At 37.4% G+C, this 23,712-nt stretch overlaps 1 protein-coding gene across 1 annotated transcript in view; it reads right to left on the minus strand.

The window, feature by feature from the left end:
* The window catches only part of PHIP (PHIP subunit of CUL4-Ring ligase complex), an 87,914-nt gene that overhangs the window by 15,501 nt on the left and 48,701 nt on the right, over positions 1-23,712 (minus strand). Inside the window, exons 19-31 of the mRNA XM_034431856.3 lie at positions 23,440-23,617; positions 20,738-20,861; positions 18,905-19,045; positions 17,680-17,756; positions 16,230-16,461; positions 15,326-15,445; positions 12,689-12,796; positions 9,368-9,492; positions 7,348-7,430; positions 5,179-5,308; positions 4,926-4,987; positions 2,447-2,602; positions 1,427-1,547 (exon numbers count right to left, since the gene is read on the minus strand). Of these exons, the coding sequence (XP_034287747.2) occupies positions 1,427-1,547; positions 2,447-2,602; positions 4,926-4,987; positions 5,179-5,308; positions 7,348-7,430; positions 9,368-9,492; positions 12,689-12,796; positions 15,326-15,445; positions 16,230-16,461; positions 17,680-17,756; positions 18,905-19,045; positions 20,738-20,861; positions 23,440-23,617 (1,657 nt within the window). The remainder of the gene's footprint in view (positions 1-1,426; positions 1,548-2,446; positions 2,603-4,925; positions 4,988-5,178; positions 5,309-7,347; positions 7,431-9,367; positions 9,493-12,688; positions 12,797-15,325; positions 15,446-16,229; positions 16,462-17,679; positions 17,757-18,904; positions 19,046-20,737; positions 20,862-23,439; positions 23,618-23,712) is intronic.

Here is a 23,712-nt window from a genome sequence, read left to right on the forward strand (position 1 = left end):
GAATATAGCTACAGATTTATTTATATATTACAAAAACTAGGAAATCCAAGTAAAATGTAGCTATATGTTTTGACTTAATGTTTTTACATTCTTATTCCCTGAGACATACAATATCATTCATAGTTCCTAAAACATAAAAAGAACAAAATTTGAAAATAAAGTTTGCAAGAAAAATGTGCACTGGAAATACTATAAAGCTAATATCTGGCAAACTGAGAATATTTCTCAGCACTCCTTACTAGCACTGATAATGTTACCTAGTTAGGGTAATGAAACGTTTGCAAGAAAACAAGCAAGCTCAGAGAGCACCAAGGATCCCTCATTTCAATCCAGAGCTACAAATATTCTCCTTTATTGGTGAGAACATTGCCTATCTGAAGTGCCAGCACTTAAAGTGTTCTAGTAGCCAGAAGAATAAAATGTATGTGCAAATATGAACAGCTTCAAGTATTCTTGAATACTATTTGTTAAAATTCACAAAGTGCTTTAAAGGTAGCACTTCAAAAGGGACTTTTGAGATTGTGCAAAACTAGTATAAAACAGTTTTCTGAAAATACTTTTAATGAAATCTCTTAGGTAAATGACATTAGGTTGCTAAATAAAGTTAGAGAACAGAGTTTTCACTGCCTACCTATTCATTCAATCATTTTTGTATCATCAGATTTTAAAATTTAAAAGCATTGTTTACCATTTAGTAAAACATTATTTACTAAACCTTAACACAAAAACCAGTTTCAGGATAATAAACTGGCAATATAAGTTAGTCTACCTAAGACATTTGGGAGGGAAACCAAATAAAAAGCAGATATAAAAATTATGGTCTTCACCAATTTTTGGAAAGTCATTAATGAGGAAATGCAATAGGCTTCCATAAGAATGAAATTCAAAGCTTTAACACAGGGGTGTCAAACTTGTGTCGTCACGGTGTCGTCACGTGATGTATTGGGACTTTTTTCCCCTTCGAGGAGCTGGGGTGGATGTGGTCAGCACATGACACATCTGGCGCATGGGCCGTGAGATTGACAACCCTGCTTTAACAGAATCACTGAAATAGCCTTCTTCCTAATATCAACTTTTAAGCAGTTTCAAAACATTGCTTTTAAGATCAATGGATACTAACAAAATCACATGGGGAAAAATTAAATACAAGATGAAGAATACCCCTACATGATAGTGTGGCAAATATTGTAGTAATAAATCTATGCTGTAGACCAGGGGTGTCAAACACATGGCTCGCGGGCCAGATACGGCTCACACAGGCCACATCCATCCCAGCTCCACAAGGGCAAAAATAATCCCGAAACGTCACTATATGGCCCACAATGCGATTGGGATTGACACCTCTGCTGTAGACCAATAATAGTTTTAATGCATATAAAACAAGTGGCATAAACAAAGTTTGAATAAAATGAACTTTAGAACAAACCTGTAAAATCTATTTTCCAATCTCTGCTTAATTGTACTGAGATCAGTGGGGTACGCAACAACAGTACAGTACATTGGATAAGCCTGGAAATCCACTGGTGCCACAAAAGCAGAAGCAATATCTACAATAAAATGTTCTTAGATTTCAGAAAAACAATGCTTTGACAAATAAACAAATATATGTGTGTTAAAGCAACAAGAGAATTAAACACAGCCAGATTTGGATTTTATAACTATCTGATATAAGAAAAATAGTTACTTGCCCACTGAGGTGGCAGTATTCAGCCAACCTTGGTGATCCAGAAAGCTTAGCAGAGTTGGTTGTGTTAGCATTAGATGGGACAGGTGTCAGCAACCTGCGGCTCTGGAGCCATATGCAGCTCTTTGGGCCCTCTGCTGTGGCTCCGTCGGGTGATCCCACCACTGGCTGGCCCCGCCCCTCACCCTCCCCTCCCAGTCATTCCTTGCCTGGCCTGAGAAGGTAAGGGCGACGGCTGGTGATGGAGAAGTGGCCGGGGCAGAGACAGAGAGATACAGAGAGGGAGGGCGAGGGAGGGAGAGAGAGAGAGAGGGGTCAAAAGGATTTTGTGGTTCCCCGTGTTTTTTAACAACCAGTTCTCTGCCCTAATGACCGGCTGGGTAGACGTGGCTAGGAGGTGTCATATGACTAGTAGAAGTGAGTGACATCAAGTTGGCCATGCCCACCCAGGTTTTGTGGCTCTCGGTGTTTTCTTTTCTGTGGGAAACAGGTCCAAATGGCTCTCTGAGAGTTTAAGGTTGCAGACCCCTGGGATGGGACAAACTTCCAGGGATGAAGTTAGATTGGGACATGGTACAGATCTTGGAAAAAGGAATTTCAAACCATTCCTTTCTAATGCCAAGAAAACTATATGGATATGTCCATGTAAGTTAGCAGGAGTTAAATTTGATTTGAAAGTGTTTGTACTGAAATATTCATTTAAAGGTGTGTGTGTGTGTGGTGTGTTTGTGTGTGTTGCTTCTGCCATACTAAAATTATTACCTAAAGTCATCAGTTGATTTATTCCTGAAATTATTCTTTCACATTCATCATCACGAGTTCTTGAACCCCATTCTCCATCCAGAGGTTTGTATATTAAAGATCTGCTTTCAGTATTAGTTAAAGGAACACTAGTTCCAAGTTCCTCTGGAAACACAGCTGTAATAAAGCATGACGTGTAATATTAATTGTTAATGCAAAAGTAAACAATTAAGAAAATGCAATGTCATTAATACTGAGCACAGTATTATCTCAACAATAGCCATGTGATAGAAATATTACAAATGCATTCAGCATATACATCTGTATTATCCAACCTCTGCCAGTAACATATCAAAACTTTTTATGTTCATACAGTCCATGTATTAAATTGCATTTATTTATTAAATCTACATGACTACCATCTCGCTGTCCAAGGCAAATCTGAGCAGCTTAGAATATAGTAAAAATGGAGATATAAAAACTATTAAAATTGCATGCTTTCCCAGTCAAAATTACAATAAACTGTATTGTTGATATTCCACATCTATGCCATGAAAAATGGTGTTCCTATTAAAGGGAACCTCATAGACCGGAAAAGGGGAGTTTTAGGATGTATGTAGCCTTGAAGCTGGAAACTGTCCCTCCCTGCATTAAAACTAAACTATGCTTTTTTTTAACTAAAACAACAACAAAGTTAAAAATGAGGTAAATCATGCTATTCAAATACACTTTTAAATATATATGTTTTACAAGATATTGCAGGATGAAACATATCCGAATAAATTATCTCAATATGAAACAAATGTACTGTTCAACATTATTGCCAAAAACTTTGGCATCTGATGATAAATACTGAGGACTTTGGATAAAGACGTTAAAAACCTAGCTCCTCCTAGCATAAGAGGATCTCTACCTTGTCAAGTCAATGGCTAAGCCTTCTAGATTTTGTCTGTTCCCTGCAGGATCTGATCTGCTTTACCCAAATCCAAAATTACTTTGCTATGGTTGAAGTAGAGATTGCCCAGTGTGTGGCTCCTAACAATGAACCACACCTGACTGTTTCTGGCTGAGCAAGTTTGTGTGTTTCTCTCTACTTGAAAATTTACTCACTATGAGAAATCTACAGAAGCTTCCTACTTATTTCTCAATCAAGAATCGTGATGGGTGGCCTCTAGTTGAAGCACTACAGAGAAGGTATACTCTGGGCAAAGCCTGAAGAAACTAACAACTTACTTAGTGGGGAAAATTTTGGCAGCACCCCTTCCTCACTTGTGTAGAAAATCCAATTACTCTCTAGAGAAAACGGGGAGCAATGGTTCCCTGTGTCCTCTCCAGAGAAATGAATATCAAAGTTTGAAATTTAAATAACATGTGAAGTTGTTATCCTACTCCTATGGTCCCACAGGAGCTGGATTTGATCCTTAGGCCAAATTCAGTTTATCATTTCTGATTAAGAGATCCCTTAATAGCCCAAAGGATAACAATAGCAGACAAAAAAGAAATGTAGTTCAGAAAGTTAATAGCAAAATTTCCCAACTTTAAATAATGTAAAGTACTCTTTAGAACTTATAATGAATCACTGTTCCTTTATAACAACAGTTCCCACACTTCTACACATGAGATACTAAATGATGGATTCTTTTTGTAAAAATGTAGGAATTGTTTTAATTAATGATCTATTTATGAACAGGCTTCTATGTTTCATTTGTCATATTTACCAAGGTAGATAGCTAATTTCCCTCACAATTTTGTAACTGAAGAGACTATACCGATAGCAGCATAACAATTCTTTATAATTTTCCAGCAACTAAATTGGGGAGGATAATCAGATGATGTTATGAAGATAAAGGCAATACAGGACCAGAATTTTTGTCTTAACTAATAAGACCAGTCCACTGTACTACAGAGCCTATAGTACAGTGGACTAAGCACTGTTATTAAGAACTGCTGCTTGCAATTACTCCAAGTTCGAATCCCACCAGGCTCAAGGTTGACTCAGCCTTCCATCCTTTCTAAGGTAGGTGAAATGAGGACCCAGTTTGTGGGGGCAATAAGCTGACTTTGTATAAATATACAAAAGTATGAAGGCTATTGCTTAACGCATTGTAAGCCGCCCTGAGTCTCCGGAGAAGGGCGGCATATAAATTAAAGCAAAAAATAAAAAATAAAAAATATTTATGTGTGGGTTTTCACACCTTTTAGGCAATTTACGAACCATACTAATCTAAACAAACAAAACAGGGGCTTAACAATTGAAATTATTACTTTCTTCCTACTGTTTCTAAAGAATTCACAATACTTTGGCCCAATGAACCTCAACGGTCCTGAAAACCAGAAGCATTAAACAAAATGCAGTTACTTAATTTTCCTACAATCATTTCACTAACTAAAACTAGTTCTCTCTTCTTTTAAAGAAAAATCAGCTTTCCAAATTATCCCATCTGCACACATTAAGTTCTATATCCTCTTTCTGTACATCTAGGAGAAAGTAGGCACATACCATTGTTTGGTATAGGCTCCATATCCCATGGGCTCATTTTCTCAGTATCTCCATTGTCCCAACTTCAAGGAAAAAAAGATAAAAAGGCATTTTGGACAATATTATTTATCTAAATATTTACTGATAATACATTTTCCTAATTTTAACTAGTAGATATCAATTATTGCAATGATATTCACCAGTTTACAATTAAATGCATTTGAATTTTAAAACTCTGAGAAATTAAATATTGCTGTATTGGCAACATACTAACCAGACATTGTAGCACTGAAACAAGCTGTCAGGATAATCAGGCTGAAGAGGTTCTTGGCTTTCTATTGTTCCAAACCACCATGCATCATCAATTACTGATCTAAATCGATCACCTGGACAGGCATACCAAGCTAGAAAATTAACCATCTTTATATGCATTACTATTTTTAATATAGGTTTCACAACAATTGCATGAATAGGAAGATGTAGAATGCCTGCAATCTTTCAAGCAAAGATTCATACAATTAAAAACTCAAATGCGTTATAAAGGTAAATTGAGTTGGCCCAGAAACATTATTTCAACAAAGAACATTTTCTAAGCACAGGAATCTCTGGCACTGAGGTTGACTGTGCCTATGCCATGACACTATTCTGCAACATGAATTATACATTAGAGACATTTTCTTATGTTTGTGGCTTCTACCAGGTGCCTACAAATAGAAGATAAGATACTATGAAGTCTTTTTTTCATGTTGAGACTACCATCCATACTCCTTTTTCATAATTTAAAATGCAAAGGAATAGAATAGCTTTACCTCTAAATAAAAGAGGTAAAACAGATTTTAAAAAACTGACAATAATTTGTTTGGGGTATAATTTTAGCATCAACAAGACAGATGAACAGCACCAATGGAAAATTCATACTTAATTATTTTGCCATTATACAGCTTTATTTTGCAACCATACAAGCATCTGATTGAATACCAATTTCCCCACTGATATTTTGTGCTTATACAGAAAGATAATAATATAGTCCTACTAGTCAGTATACTGTATGCTATAAAAAACACTATTTTAATTCTGTGTAATATTTTCAAGCATGTGTACTTCTACTTTTGATTTATTAACTTGGGTTTTCAAAGTTTTTTAAAATATCCAAGAGTCCTATTTTTTTTTCTTTAATCCAACAAGGTTAGGATTTTATTTGTTAATGAAATATAAATAAAGGTAAAACCAACTCAAATAAAGAAATGTTGTAAAACTAAATTGAACACTGAGAACCATTCATGAAAAAATCACATAAGATTTTTTCCAGAAGAACAACAGAAATGGGGCCAACCTCATAGGGTGATGTTCCAAAGGGTGGGGGCCACTGCAAAAAAGATCCTGCCAGATGAAACTCCTTAGTAGATAGGATACCCATCCTGCTCAACCTGATGGAATGGGTAAATGTAATAGAGAAAGGGTTGTCCCTCAAATAACCTATTGTCATGTTGTGACCAGATTTAAATATCAAAACCTTATGGAATTAATTTTTAAAAAACAAGTTTTTTAACTGGCTGGATGATTTTTCGGTATGAGAGAAAGTAAAGGAGTAAGGAGAAAGAAGAAAGCTAAGTGAGGTCTCCAATGACAGTGAAATCTGAATACTATAAAATTTTATGTCTGAAAATATTACACATTTATACTACTTATATAGTAGTATACATGGCAGGAACAGCCAAATGGCAGCTTGCCAGGCGGCAGCTCGGATGGCTACAAGGGGACAGCTTCGGCTTCTACCAGGTGCAGCATGATCTGGCAGCCATGGCGGCAATGGCGGTGTTATCGCATGCGCAGCTGACCAGCGGCCTCCCGGAACCCATCTGGCCGGTGCCAAATGCAATGACGTAATGGAGAGGCAGCGGCCTACGTGCCAGGTTATGGAGGCCATTACGGACTGGGGCACCGGATGATGGGAAATGACTGAGTTGCCTGCTGTAAAGGAACTGGTTGCTGACACTGGATGGTGATTGAGTGGGTGGGGCTGAGGGGCATGGTCCCGCCTACAAAAAGCGTTGGGAGGCGGTAGCTCCCTTTACAAAGGACCGCTACTGTTACTTACTCAATTTGTGCCAGAGCTCTGGCCTGAATAAACCCTACTTCTACGGTTCCAGAGCATGTTTGCTTCTGTGTTAGCAAGGCCTGGGAATTTGGACAGTTGAGACCAGATATGTATGGCAACAGCCTGCTATTTCTAATCTAAGAACTACAACTGGAAACAAAAATATTATTCATCTGGGAATATAATGAAAATTCTTATGGCAAGCGTTTCTTAAAATAGCAAGGATTTTTAATGGAAGATTGTGAGGATCCAAACACATGGCAAAGGGGTATTTATCATACATTCTACTGAAATAACAAGGAATTTTGACCATGAAATCACTGAAATGTATTCTAGAGCACCTACCTATATTCCATCTTCTGTGCTTTGCATCATCAAACTGCTGTCTTAGGACTAGGAAATCTATCACATCTGGCATATCATGATACCTAGATATAATTCATATGAAATAGTATGAAAAATGTGTTACCTATCATAACAAATACTTTGGAGAACTCATACATTCAAAGAGACATCAAGAAATAGTGGAACAATCTCAACCATTAGAGACTAAAGCATATGTTTGATAGTAAAGGTTCAATGAAAAAGCAGCTAAATTTATTGTTTTCTTGGGGGTGGGGGATGAAAGGAAAAACTATAGCTAACTTTTTACCATCTATCATTTCTCATCCAAAATTTGGCTAGCAGCCAGTTTTTTCCCCAGCAAGATTTTCTTGTCTATAGGTATCAACTCTAGATAAGAATAATGGCTTTTTCTGCCTATTATCCTTACCCTGATCAGTCACAAACCTGAGTTCTCAAGCCAGCTATTATTCTAATTCTATCCTCAATTATACATTTTAAGCATAAAGATGGTCAACTATTAGGGAAAAGTTCTGTAGGTGAAATCTAATGTTGTACAAAGAGACATGTCTAGTCATGCAAGAATGGAAAATTCTGTCATTTCAGAGATTTTCATCCCCCAAAGCAGGAATATTGAGGGCTGCAGGAAGAACAGAAATCCATCCTGCTGAGAGTTCCCTCTGTATTAGGAGATAGGCATAATAATTACAATCAAATAAAGCTTCTTAAAGCACATTTTAGACATTTGCTTTAATAAACAATGCTTCAATTACACTTCTATTCTCAATCAGAAATTGCCTGTATCCAATTCTGTCTATGCTAAACTGAGGGCTTGGCAATATATTTAGGTGTTGTCTCCTGCTCCCCAAAATGGTCCCATCCTGACCCTTCAAAGGTTTCAGTAATCTCACCTGAGATTATACAAGACTTCAGCATTTTAAATGAAAATAAAAATATTTTTTATTAAATGTGAGGATACCTGGAACCATTTAGGACAGGGGTGTCAAACTCAAGGCCTGAATCCTGCCTGCAATGAGGTCAGATCCGGCCTGTGCAGCCATCCTGGAAACTGTAAGGGGCTGGCCCACATCGCTTCAGCCCGGCCCATGCCATACCGGCAGGCGCTTCGGTGCCTGGCCAACAGGGCACTTCTCACTTGGCCACTTTCCTTCTTTCTTCTCCCTGCTCCTCCACCTCCTTCAGACAAAAGCTACACTTTTCGTCGGTCTATTGCAGTGTAGCTCCCCGGATTTGCTTTGACAGTGGCGGGGCTTGGGGGATGGTCAATCCCCTTTCATGGCGCAGTGAAGGTGGAAGGCAATCCCCCCCACTAGACAGACCAGCCTGGTGGGGGTGAGGTGGGAAACCGAGTGACGCTGAAAGCAGCTGAAGGCACTGGCTGTAGCAGCCCAGCCCCCTGCCTTGCCTCACCTCATCCCGTGAGACAAGACTCCCACCCACTGCAGACCCCTGGATTCCCTTTCTAACCCCGCCAGGCCCCCATAGGCACCCCCCTCATGAGCTACGTTAAGCTGGCCACACACCTGGGCCACACCCAGTCGGCCATGACCATCCCAGCCACACCCCTGCTCCCCCTGGAGGACAACTACAATGCTGATCCGGCCCTCAATGAAATCGAGTTTGACACCCCTGATTTAGGAGTATTCTGGACACCATGTGGTTAACTTAAATAGATAATAAAATGTTTATCCCATTTAACTATCATAGCGAGATCAGATTCTCTTCCCAGTCTGTTTCCCAAATCTATCCTGGGGGGTTGAAATGCATTGGGGGATGGAGGGGAGGAAGCAGAGGAATGGAAACTCTTCTTATGTAATTAGATATTCTCAAATCTCCAAATTTACCACCCAAATCTACTATTTAAACTCATTAAGTGAGATTAATTTTAGAAACACATTTTATTTTGAATATGGATAAGGTGTATATGTGGGAGAGGGGGTGAGAGAGAAAGACAAAGAGACACATAAATAAAATTGTATATATGATCATGGATTTTTCTTACTTCATTGTAAATGATCCTCCGGTCAATTTACCCGTATCAGGGTCAAGAAAAGCAAGTTTAAGGCAGCAAAGTGTAGGCAACCCAACTTCGTATTTTATTCCAACTATTTTCATCAGCTCTTGTTCCTTAAACAAAAATAAAAATATTGATAGTAATTTACCATGATTTTCAGGTGAAAAAAAAAGAAGGGGAGAGAAAAAGAAGAGATTCATGTAATTTACACCTCTGAATTAAACAGAAAAACCAAACAACTAATAGAGCAAGAGCAACTGGTGAACAGTATGTTCTATCCTCCCATACTAGGAGGCTGATCATTGTGTATGATAACATCACTATAACTTTGCTTAAAACCTAATCAGACATAAAATGGTACTTAAATATAATACATATAAATTGAACAGCTTCCTTATAAGTATATGCAAAATTTTCCATGATTAGGATGAAACACTTTTTTTAAACAAATGAGGCCAAATATATTTATTACAAGTATTCCGTGATATTCCAGGGGATCTAACTGCAGTGCTGTCTTCAGTCTCAAAATTAGAGTATAATCTTTTCTGTCTTTCTACCTAATACAGGAGAGAATGTTCCTTAGCTTTGGTTTAGGCCCGTGATGGCGAACCTATGGCACGCCTGCCAGAGGTGGCATAAAGCGCCCTCTCTGTGGGCACACGAGCCGTCGCCCCAGTCCAGCTCCTCAGCATATACGCGTGCGCCTCCTGTCGGTCAACTAGTCTTTGGGTCTCTGCCGCGCATGCGCAGAGGGCATGCATGGGGGCGTGCATGCATTGCCTTTTGGTGATTCGGGCACCCTTGCACGCATTTGTGCGCACGCTTTGAGCACTCAGTCAGGAAAAGGTTAGCCATCACTGGCTTAGGCTGAATGGAATAAGTCTTGGAACGAGTCAGCAAGTCATTTTGCATATGAGCTATTGAGGGAGCCATTCCAGATCTGAAAGCTGTGGGTGAAAGACTTCAGAAAGCAAATAAGAATTCTGCAAGGGACTCAACACTTGCTTGTACTCAGTGCTGGTGCTCTGACTTATCAGAATTGCTGAATATATGTTATCTACCTAAGGCAATTCCCCCTCCCCCATACTGTTTATTTCAGGTATGGTTTCTCTTTTTAATCTGGTTTTTTAAAAATGCAGTCCAGCGTATAACTAGAACAAAAGATTCACCACTCTATCCCATCCTTTTCAACTTTGTTCCCTGTTGAATGTTAAAATAAAAGTTCCCTCCTGCCAGAAAACTTCCCCTCTCTAAATAAGGGCTGAGAGGTTATTTAGGAGAATTAATTCTTCTATTTAGGTTGCACATATAACTGATGCTGATAGCACTGCCTTATGATACATACACATGCACAATTACACATAACCACAAAGCACAATCTCACACAAATCTACTTATAGTTTTAAATAGAAACTTGGCCATTTCAACCCACTCTTTTTCAGTTTAAGACTAGCTGGGAGTCTCCAACCTAATATTCTATTTTAAAAAACACTCAAACCAGCCATGCCTGAAAATAGACAAGTAAGAGACACTGTCCTAGTAGGAGAACCAAATTATAATCTATTAATTAAGGGAGAGGCTTGATTGAGGTACAAGATCCAGTTCTCCACATGTATAAAGAGGAGCCAGATGATAACTAAAAGCCATATCAAGCTTGTCTAACTTCAAAATTCTATGGAATTCTATTTATCAATAGGACTGCTCAAGGACTACTTGTATATTTAACAAGCGTGAGACCACATATGTGAACATCAGATGCTGCATACGCAGAATGGAGGCTATGTTGGACAAAACTTCTATATAGTATGTGCACTGCTTATGATCTTGTATATTTTTATGTAGCCCATGTTGTATTTTGCTACAATATCATGCTTGAACTTGTATGTGGCCTTTTTCTGAAGGTCTTCATCTTTTTCATATTTCAGCTATTTTTTTAAAAAAAATCCTTCACTGTGCAATAGTCAGCCTATGACTCAAAATTAGCTCTTTTTTGTGAAGTTAAAAGTTTTATCACACATAAATGCAGGTCAATAGGAAAGGGTTCTCTTCTGGATAGCAGCACTAATTGTCCCCCTCCCCCCACTAATATTTTCATCCACCAAGCAGAAATTGTAACCTTTGGGGATTTTAGCAGCCAGTCAGTTAATATGTTGCACCACCACCCCAACTGTAAATACATCTGTGACAGATGTTGCTGACTGTTTGCAATGCTTCAGTAATATATAGCAAGGCATGCCAAATTATATTAGCAGTGTGACTGAAATTCACTTTCTATCTCTCTATCTGGCAGCCCTGGAGAGTATAATTGAATAGAACACTAATCTTTTTTCACATTGTTTTTAATTAGTACTCGCATAAGACAAAGTATATAGGAAACAAATAGCCTCTATACAGTTTCTAAAGTAACAGTTTTCAAAAATGTTCCTAAAATAATCTGTATCCTTTATTTCTGTAATTTGACATGCTGCTTGTTGCCATCATTTAATGAGGATCATGCAGGACATTAAGTGAAGACCTCATATGACCACAATGTCTGACTTCCTGCTGACTTCCCCATTGACTTTGCTTGTGGGAAGCCAGCATGGAAGATTGCAAATTGCGATCACATGACCACAGCAATGGGAAGTACAAAGTCGTCATAACTGCCACTTGTTCAGTGCTGTTGCAAGAGTGGCCACTGAAAATGATCAGTAAATGAGGATGATTTGTAACTCTTGTACACTTGTAATAGGCCTAGTATCTTACTATTTGACCTTTTAAACATGATAAAATAATTACCATTAAATGCAGTGGACTGTATGTGGAAGTATACATATAGCTAGATTTAAAGGCTGAAACTATGTAGGGCAGGGGTGTCAAACTTAAGGCCCGGGGGCCAGATCTGCCTTGCAAAGTGCTTAGATCTGGCCCACAGGGCCGCCCTGGAAACAGGGTGGCCCGTGTTGCCTCTGCCAGCGAAAACAGAGCTCAGGAGGGCCGTGGGCAACCCTCTAGAGCTCAGTTTTCACTGGTAGAGGGTTGCAGGAGGCCATCCAGGCCGAAAATGAAGCTTGGGAACCCATTTTCACTGGCAGAGTGCTCGGGCCACCACAGGCGCTCCTGACCTGAGTGACATCAAGCTGCCCCCCCACCCCGGTGAAACACAACCCTGATATGGCCCTCAATGAAATTGAGTTTGAAACCCCTGATGTAGGGTATCCATCTGTCATATCTTAGTTTAGTAGGATTTATTCCCAAGTAAGAACCTATAAGATCTGAACTTTATATATATAAAGAATGTAAAAAGGAAAGAGCAAGGAGGACACATACCCGTAACTCCATCTTATGCCATGGCTGTTTTTTAGGATTAATGCTATATATTTTGTTTTTCTTTGCCATTAGAACATATGCTTCATGACCTTGCCGGAAATAGTAAACCTTCAGAAATTAAATATCAGAGTTAATGCATGAAATACCTATAAATCGAAAAGAACTCTAAATGAAAGTATTCACCAAAACCAGTTATTTTTCAATCTTTCAATTAAAAATAGTAACCTGTTGCCAATTAACTTTTAGAATGTTATAATCCTCAGTAGCATTTTATGAAAATACCTTTTGTTAAAAAGAATTATTTGAAGCTTTGTTTAGGAGCAGCACATTTATGGCACATTTTCATTAATAATATAACATACAGCAGTTACTGTAAATTAACCAACATTCAATTGTCTGAGCATTTTGTACTTACATAGTTTTTACAATGTATTATGTTTATTACCATACAAAACATCTGAAAGAAAATTAATCTAATTTGTGACCACTGACTGATCAGAAGGGTTGATTGTCATATTTTACAATAATTAGAGCTACATGCAAGGATGAAAAAATAGTGTGTCTTCTTCCTTGGCTCCAAGTCATCACTCACATATACAAATACAAATATATCTAATGAAAATGTTTCCAAATTGTAGTATACACAGTAGTATATACTAGCCATTTCTATAACAACAAACCTATCTAATCAGCAAAGCCAAAATGTCATTTTTTTTCATCACAAGCACAAAATCCAGAAGTAATTTCCATATAAAAACAAAATTAGATATATTCTCTTCTTTTGATGAGGCAATCAATTTAACCACCTCTACTTTTCTTTTTCCTTGTTGTGGAAAGTAATATTTTTTTTTACACTTATTCATCTTTGTAGACTGTCATCATTTATATTAACAAAGTTCACTCTATTCTTTTAGATTCTTTAACCTTAAAGGGAAAAACACTTTTTAACATCCATTTTAAAACACTAAACTTTTCTTTAAAAACATTTTTAATCCTCTTAGCTCCCTCTTATGGTCAAAGAATAGATTTTTTACAAATCAGTTAATCCTGGCCAATGAGAATTCATAAAAATCGGAAAGTTTAAGCCACTCACAACAAAACAATCGAAAGCTATATATTATTTCAAAGTAATAAAATAAAGCCACAACTTTCTGTCCTTATATTTCACTATCAAAGATACTTCATAAGTCATAAAAACAAAGGGTAGTAGTTGAAGAAGCTTTGGTCTGGAAGAAACTTAGACTGGTCAGTTGGCCATGATCACTGGAAGTCTCCGGTGGCTGATATAATTAATTAAGTTTGTGTTTAAAACTTGGAGCATTGCCATTTCTCAATATTGTTAATGTTATGGCAAGTTTTCAAAAAGGCACTCACTTTTCAAAGGTGCAGAGTCTTGCCTAATCAATGTGGAAAGTGCCTAGGACAGTGATGGTTAACCTTTTCGGCACCGAGTGCTGAAACTGGAGCGCGCGTACCGGACAGCTAGTCTGGCATTCATGTTCACCAGCCAGCTGTTCTCTTCCGGGTTTCACCATGCATGCTGGTCTTCAAAGACCATCTGGCAGATGTGCATGTGCATGCCGGAACCCAGAAGAGAGCAGCTGGCCGGCACACATGCGCACAATGGTACCTGGAAGACCAGCTAGCAACGGCATGCATGTCCACAGAGAGGACTCTGAGTGCCACCTCTGGCACGCGTGGCATAGGTTCCCCATCACTGGCCTAGGATATATGAATTGAGTCTTCCTCAGGTCACCATTTCAACTGAAATTACCAGATTTAGCAATGATTGTCTATGGCTCCCTACTATTTCTTACATTCAACAGAAAGACAACTCAGAGTCTCTTTGCAGGAGTACAAAAAGCTGCCACCTCCTTCTTGGCAATTCTTCTTATTCATAATTCATAATTCATAATTCTTTAATTTATAGCCACAAGAAACTCAAGGTAGTTCATTCTGAGATTTCTCTTCATTTTCCCCACAATAACAATGTTGTGAGGTAGTTCAAGCTTAGAGACTGGGAGTGGCCCAAGTCATCCAGCCCAGGGTAGACCTGAACCTAGGTTTCCTTGCTCACAGGTCATGATGCCAACCAAATGATAATTCTATAATTCTTACTCTACTTTTCTATCCAGTATTTGCAGGAGAGATATTCCATGGGACCATCCAACAGACCCCCCCCCCCAAAAAAAAAGGCAAAAAAGATGCAGAATGAAATAAATGAGAGGGAAAACAGCTTGTTTTTAAGGAAAATAAGTAACAGGAAGGAAAATGGGGTAGATGTAAAAGAAATAGAAAAACCTAAATTAAGGAACAAATAACTAGTTTCCTCTTCAAATGAGACTACAAAATGAATTAGTGAACAGCTACTATGTTAACAGTGCCATTAATTCATGACTCTTGTGTTTCAAAAATAGGGGGAGATATAACTATAGCACAAACCTTTGTACAAAGAACTTGATATCTTTTTATTTTAAAATGACCATCAAATTCTGCCTTATTTCAGGATTTTTTTAAAAAAAACTACTCTAAAGTATTTGACAGAGGGGGAAAGTGATTCTTACTTGGCACTTTAATAAACTGAAGATGAATTTGCAGCTAAAGGTGATGTATAAAAATGAAAGAAAAAATAAGTACCTCGTCTCCCATTTGGGGTACAAAAGGGCATCGTCGAGGAACAGGATCTGTAATCCACACTGAAGGAAGCCACTCTTCTAATGTTAAGCCATTTTCAGTTAGCACTCCCATAGCCAACCTCTATAAAGAAATATGCACATTATATCTACATTAAACTCTAGAACTTGTTATGCAATGTTAAGGTTTGCTTAAGCTTAGTGTTCTCAAAATCATTTGAATTCACAATACAGGAACAAAACTCAGATCTGCATATATCTATTTCCTATTCCAATACAATTATCAGCTACATCATGTAATCAAAATGAAAGGTATGTTTAATTTTTCATTGCAGTCATACTGGAATAGGAAGGAAGGTATGCATGAGACTCATGCATATTAAAGCATCAAAATCAATTTTCTATTAGTAAAATAAATAAATATGCCCATCACATGTGAACAGTGTTAAGTATTTGATAAAAATGTCAGCATCCTTCATGTTAATTGACTAATAACTAAGCACTAATAACTAAGCATGAGGACCCAAATTGTTGGGGGCAATATGCTGACTCTAAACCGCTTAGAGAGGGCTATAAAACACTGTGAAGCGGTATATAAGTCTAAGTGCTATTGCTATTTACTATTTTCCTTCTTTCAATAAAGAGGACAAGAGTTCATTTTGAGAGAACTATATCGAGGGAAAGAGATATATGGAGAAACTTTGCTAGTTGATGAATAGAATAAAAGAGCATATTAACAAACTCCACACACCTTCCCTTATAGGCAAACTTTGAATCAAAGATCTTGCAAAATGTAGACTCCTTAACTTGTAATTTTAATATATTAGCTATCTGGATAATTAAAAGTATAATTCACATGTGAGGAACAAGCATTATTGAAAAGAAGCATTTTATAATTATAGTACAACCTTTTGTTTCCTTTCTTTCGGTTTCCTTTTCTTTGGAGATGATGGACCATCTTTATCTTCAATACCTTTTTTCCTTTCTTTTCTGATTTGTTTTTGTCTCTGTTTTTCAGGACCCTCTTCATCTTCTGAACTGCTCTCTACTTTCTTGGTCTTAATTTTAGGAACTTTCTTTGGTGGTTGTAAATTAATTCCAGCATCTGCTGTCCAGTCCGAGTAATCACTGGAATAGTCACTAGAAGTGAAATAATTAATCAATACATAGATATGCACTGATGTGCAAATTTAATATCCATCAGAAAAAGTATGTTTCAATATGTTACTGAAAAATTAGCTAACCATACTAGGATGAAACAAGTAATTTTTGCCTTAGTACTTCTGGAATTAGAATGCATGTAGATGAAAAGCACTGAACCAATGTTACTTGCAACTTCATACAGAACCATAAGGTATAAATAGCATAAAGCATAAAACCAGGTGGGCGAGAAGTAAAATCATCAAAACAAAAATTACCTAATAATAAAATGTTAATTTGATGCTCCTAAACTCCTCAGATGCTCTAATTATTTATTACCACTATACTCCCAAGAAGGGAATGTTGAAGTCAGTATTGTCAAAAAGAAAACATTTTTTTCATTCAATCTTTATTATGGTCACGGACCAGTACAAGAAATGTTTAAATTATATAACATGCTGTTTTTTTAAAGCAAAGATGAATGTGAAAAAGCAGGCTGTAATATAGCAGAGAAGACGTTTTCCCCTAAAAAAAAAATGTGTTCAAGCCCGCTGTCTGACAAAACAAAGGTAAAAAAATTAAAGGAAAAAGAGCCACTAGCAAATTTCCACAAACCTTTTTGCAAAGTCCAAATGTTGCTATTTAATAGGTAGTTGCTAGTGTTTCCACTAAAATCAGTTACAGAAGAAACTATTAAAAATAGGCTGTATATTAAAAATGCACCACTTCAGTGGTTCTTAAAAACGTTGTGTGGTTTCAGTGTTTCATTTATTCACGAAAGAACGCTGTACACCATTTTTAGTAATGGGTGGTCTGTTTGTATCTCAGGGCTGTTTTAAACATTAAGACATTTTTAACCTGGGAACTGCCTGCATTTTTCAATGTGATGAATGAAAATGTAATGATATATCAACACTAAGTGCTAGAGAGATAGATATTCAGGAGAGAGTTTAATGGTGGCCTTTCCTATCTGACAGAAGGTCATTCGAAAGGAGCCTCCTATCTTCGAGGTAGACAGGAATGTGACTGAAAGATCCCTGTACATGTATGGTGTTTTGTTTTTTACTAGATTCTTTCTTCCATAAAGGTTTCTTAAACTCCTTGTTTTACATTTTTTACTCAAAGTATATTTTATGAATCAGAACAATTAACATATCTTACCACTTAAATCTCCCATTTAAGTTTAAACAGCATAGTCCCTGACATTCAGTCACTTACCTAGAACTACCATCACTATGCCATGCTTTTCTTTCATCTTCTGATGTTCCACCACTGGCAACAACAATTTCTCCTTCCTAAGAACAATATAATATTTAGACATTTCTTCTGTCATGCTAAGATTTTCTTTAAAAGTAATGAAGTACTTCTAATTTCTTTAATAAATGAACTAAGTACTTCTGATTAAGAATTCGGTTAATTCAATGACTTCATTTCACTCAATTTTGATGCCACTTTGGGTGACTCACAAAACAAAAAATACAATAAAATTGACCATGATAAGTTTATTTAAAAAAAGTAACCATTAAACAACTTTCTTGAAAACTAAGATCTAACCAAACACTGGCTCTTTAATTACTACCCACAGACTCATAATAGATAATTAGTTTATATAATTTATTTCCAAATGTAATTAATATAGAAAAGCTGAAGTGGTTTGGAACCAGAGTATCGGAAAGGCTGCCTTTTTTGGTATAAATCTGGGTATAACATACTGTAAACAGCAAGGGTTTGGTTATAACATGAAACAAATAAAATGCCCATTTCAGGAGAAACACTTCCTACACTGTTTTTGAACCTGCAGTAGAAGGTTCCATAGCACTGGAATTTTCATATTATGATTGCTGAGTTCTCTTTTATGTCATTTGGTATTTGCTTCTTTAGTTACAATATTTTTAGTTTAAATCACCATAACTGCTTGGCCAGTTATATGATTAATAAATAACTCTCTGCTAAAGCAAGTCAGATTTTCCATGCATAGTATTAGGAAAACAAAGTGTCTCTGAACATTTACTAAAAAGCTCTTCCTGAAACAGTTAAATTGCATTTAACATGTGTAATATATGAAAAATCTAGGGAAAACACCCATTTTTGTTTTTAAGAAAGGAGAGTCAAGTAACCTCAGGAATTATGAATGATTTTGCATGCAAAAAACCTAGGGTAGGAGTTCCTAAACTTTCTGTTAATAAATATCCCTGTGATGTAATTTCAATGTATACACTCCCCTAAAAATCCAGACACCAAAATGGGCAATGAAAACAATACAACAAAGTTTAATTTTAATAAAAACATAAAAAATAAAAATATTCCCACCTCCCTGGATTCTATGCAGCTCCCAAAGAGAGGAAAATCTCAGCTTGGGAAAGCCCGATCTACCATATCAGAACTCAATGAATAGTCACGTTCGTTTTCATTTAAAATGAAGCACAATATAAGTTCCTCTTACCTCTGAGGAACTGCTTCCATTTTCATTCTCTTCATTTGGCCTGACAGTTTCCTCTAAGGCATATCTGGTTCTATAGTTATGTTGGTTGGCCTGTTGCTTTTTCGAATCACCAACATCTAACACATGATCATGTGAATGGTTCTAGAAACACACAAAATGACCATTAATCAGGACCATGAAAAACCTCTGTGAAACAGTACAGAGGTACAGCTCACCAGTGGAAATAAAAAGCCTTTAGATAAACTAAGTCTGCTCTTCCTTATACCTTCAGACATTAATATTATAATCTGAATGGCCGCTGATTAGAATTCACTAACAACGCCAAAAAACCAAAAATGCAAATATAACATAATTAATATCTGCAAAAATATATAAAAATACTTATGAGATGAATTCTTTGTACAATTAAATCCACCGTACTAGTGCTATGATTGTAGAACATTTTACAACTTTCTATTGTTTCAGATAGTTCGTCCGTTTCTTAAACTTTAACTATAAATGAAAATGAAAATGATACTGCAGGTGATTGAAGGATTTTTTCTTCCAACCTGACAGCAAAGATGTTTAAATCCTAAAGAGCTATTCAGGGTCTTTCATCTTCAGGTTGAAGTACTTGTTAATTAAAAGAAAAGAAAATTCCTGGAACCCCTGATCAAACAGAAAAGTCCTCATGCTAGAAAAGTATATTCAACTGAACTTTTTCTTCTTTTTGCCCTTGTTCTTTCAGGGAATCTCATCAAGTTCTTATGAACTCTCAGCTCTGTGGATCACAATTTGAAAATCCCCCGCTTCTATTAGTTAACTAAAGAGATGCAAACCAGTAACACATGAAAAAGGTTTTCACACAGGGCAAGAAGCACCCTCCTACTATAGGTTGTTCTCTCTTAATAACCATTTGTTCAGTCACCATTATGATGGCACTTAATGAATGGAACTGGTTTTCACAATTATGGCTGTGGCATGCATTTACAAGCACACTGTGTGCTTCAACTCCCCCCACCCTATCTTCCTGCTCTCTCTGCCTTTCGGTTGCGACCTGCACTGTCTTCCTGCCTCCTCCATGGCTAGGTCAGGCAGGCTGCCTTTGGCAGACAAGGCTCTGTCACCCTGCCAGACTTGCCATGTGCTCCTGGGGCCTGGATGCATATGGAGAAGGAAGCAGGAGAAAGAAGACAGTGAAGGTCAGTGAGGTGCAGCAGAGAGCAGCAATGGAAGAGTGCAGGGAAATCAAAAGGCGGGGGTGGGAGGGATAAGCCGGTGGGAAGAGTTGAAGCAAAGTGAGCACAGCCGGGCAGTGGAGCCCCATCTGCTAAGTGTTGCTCACTGGGCTCAGCTGGGGAGGTAGCAGGAATGAGCCGCAATTTGTGCAGAGCAGAAATTGCTCTGGGCACATCCAGCCTGTTTGCTTTCAAGTTTTATGATACAGGTAATCCTTGATTTACAACCATTCATTTAATGATCATTCAAAGACACAATGGCACTGAAAAAAGTTACTTATGACCATTTTTCACACTTATAACCACTGCAACATCCTTATGATCACATGATCAAAAATCAAATGCTTAGTAACTGACTCATTTATATGACAGTTGCAGTTCCTGGGGTCATATGATCATTTTTTACGACCATCTGACTAGCAAAGTCAATGGGAAAGCCAGATTCACTAACTTAACAACTGCAGTGATTCACTTAACTGTGGCAAGAAAGGTAGTAAAATGGGGCAAAACTCACTTAAAACCTGTCTTGCTTAGCATCAGAAATTTTGGCCTCAATTGTGGTCATAAATCAAGGATTACCTGTACTCTACATTACTGTCAAGAGTACACTGCTTACTTTGGGCAAAGATGGTATCTTATTTTCTCTAGGAACATGACTTATAATGTGTTTTCTTCTCTCTTCTGCTCTGTATGTTCTTATTTCTTCTTCTCCCTTTGCTGTTCGCCATTCTTCTTGCCTACTGCAGGACAAAAATTCAAGCATTAAAGTTAATTTCAATGTATTAGAATTAGATGCATTATTCCAAATTTTGTATCAGGAGCCACACATTTGCATCCCAAACTCTTTGAGAGTATACAGCTTCATAATAATGATATCTACATAAACCAAACAGCAACAAGGGTTGCTTTACACTTCTAAAATATCATATTTTGTGTAATTCCCTCTAAATATAAAAACCTGTACCTATTAACCCTAAGTAAAGTGGTTGTGTAATCCTACCTGTAACACTAAGTAGCACAAAATACATATTGGAGTCCTAAGCTGAACTAATCTTCTTCTCAAAGTACCTTTCCTGTTAGTCGAGAGAACTGGCCTATTAGAAATGAAAATACCAACATGGAAGCATTTATAGTGTAACTTAACAAAACCAATATTAAAATTAATAACAACACAACAATCTCATCATACTAGCAACAGACTGTAGATATTAAAAAATAAGGGAGAAAGAACAGAGTATTACAGCACCCAACAGAAGAGTCAATAACTCAGCCTCTCTTCCCTTATAGCCACTGACTGGAACTATCCAATAAGTAAGGAGAAGAACCATTGTAGAATAGTGCCTCTAAATCCCAGCTTTTGCAGGTGATCCAAAAAGAAACCATGAATAACGGCATCAAAGGCCAGATTCAGTAGAACCAGAAGGAGTGTTCAGTACCTTAATTCAGACCCAACCAACACAGTTGGCAGAGTTTCCATCTCGGGCTAGACTAGAACCCCAAATGAAAGTGGTCCAGACAATTCACCTCTTTTACTTTTACACCTTCTCAATAATTGTTCTTATATAAGGAAGACTGGATACTGAAAGTTGTCAAATGTGGCTGGATACAGGGAGGGCCTTTTGAGGAAATAATGTACCACTCTCAAGTCCAATGGTGTCACCTCCTTCAAAGGAGCACTGCCATTCTCGCACCAACCATCAGGAAAAACAGCCCTCTTTATCCGTAAGAAAGAAAATCCAAGTAACCTCAAAAATATGAAAAATGCAGTGTAAAATGGCATGAAATCTACTTGCTCATTTCTTGCTAAAAAGAAGCTGGTAGCCCTGAAAGTGACTACTTCTGAAGCCAGCTGATGTAATAAGAAATGCACCGTTTCCCTTATGACCTCATCAGAAGCCTAATCTTGGGTTCACACACATGCTCACTCAAATCCACTTTTTGCATTTCTCCACCAGCCCTCTATTTCTTCACGTGGGGTTCCAAGGCGCCACCCAGCATGAGCAAACAGTAAGAAATTATTCAAGAACAATCACATCAAGACAATAAGTTACTTCTTGTGGTTAACCTAGCAAATAACAAATTGCCTGTTAAATTGCTGGGAAAGTTCCCAAGAGCTTATCAGAATCCATCTAGATCCATCTGGCAAGTGGGGTGAACCAACTAAATTAGTCTCTTTCCCCTGCAAAGATCTTGGGCTTCAGTCAATCTCATCTAAAATGACCTGACTACAAGAAACAAATACTTTCTGTATCATACCCATATTTTTGCATAACTGCACCAAGTCAAAAACAAAGTCCAATGTATAACTTTATTTAATGAGTTTATAGACTGCCGATCTCATATACATGACTCTGGGTGGCTAACAATTAGAGTTAAAAAAAAAACAATAAAAATAACCAGAAACATGTATAACTACTTAAATGTGTTGGGCCTAACTATCACGTGAGATAATACTGTTATCACCAAGCCAAGAAATCCTGGGCAGATTCAGAGTGGCCAATATTGCCCCTTTCCCCAATCAGGTTTTGGTTATACCTGCTCATGAAATCATAAATGATCATAGTTTTAGTGATGGACCTGATGTTTGCCATAAAAACCTTGAGGGTAAGGTTATATATTCCCTAAAGACATTTTTATTCCAGCAAGCCAGGCTGGCCTAACTCTTTTAAATTGTTTAATTTTTAAATTGTTTAATTATGGGTCTTAATACAGGAGTGTTTTTAATTGTGGGCCAAATTAATTTAATTGGATTTTAATACTGTTTTTAAATTTTGTATTTCTTGTGTTTTATCTGTTGGCTGTTCACCGCCCCGAGTCCTTCGGGAGAAGGGCGGTATATAAATATAAACAATAAATAAATAAATAAATAATAAATACTCTGGACAAATAATGAAGAAGGCTAGAAACAAAATGTGGGCCATGTGATTCTTGCCTTCTTGAGCAAATGAGGTTATTAAGTTTCACCGGGAACTATCCTCACACCAAATTGAAAAGAAAAATATATTTGCAGCAATTGCTCTTAACCAAATATATTTGTTATCACTTGTTCGATGAAACTAAGTATAAAGCATACCATGAAATCTAGTATTAATTTTGTGCTTGTTAAACAGAATGCTTATCAAGACATAAATTTAAGGCCAGAGAGAAAGAAATCAGATGACACAGTTGTCAGCATTATGGGCAGATTGGGGGTGGGGGGGGGTGGGTGGGGGATCTGCCTGGAAAATTGGAGAGCTGTGCTGTGCCAACAGAAAGAAAGCATCACTGTTGTTCATAGTGCAAGTTTACAAATACAACACCATTAGATTTATCTATTACCTGGATACTCCTGCTGATAATTCTGGTACCACAACCCTTCGACTCCATGCTACCAGATCGCGTTCAGTTGCTATTTCACTTCTTGGAGCATTGCTATGCATCTGGCGAACTCCTTCAATTTGTCCACTGCGTCTTAATCCCACATTTGGTGGTGAATGCACTTCTGAGGTAGAGTTTACTGAGCATAAACAGAGAAGACAAAACAGAAATGAACATTTTTAAGCAATGTGTTGAGTAACCAAGAGGAAATTTAAAACTATTACTGGATACATT

Source organism: Pantherophis guttatus, chromosome 1 (genome assembly GCF_059756535.1).
Source record: "Pantherophis guttatus breed Tessera chromosome 1, ASM5975653v1, whole genome shotgun sequence".
Classification (NCBI taxonomy): domain Eukaryota; kingdom Metazoa; phylum Chordata; class Lepidosauria; order Squamata; family Colubridae; genus Pantherophis; species Pantherophis guttatus.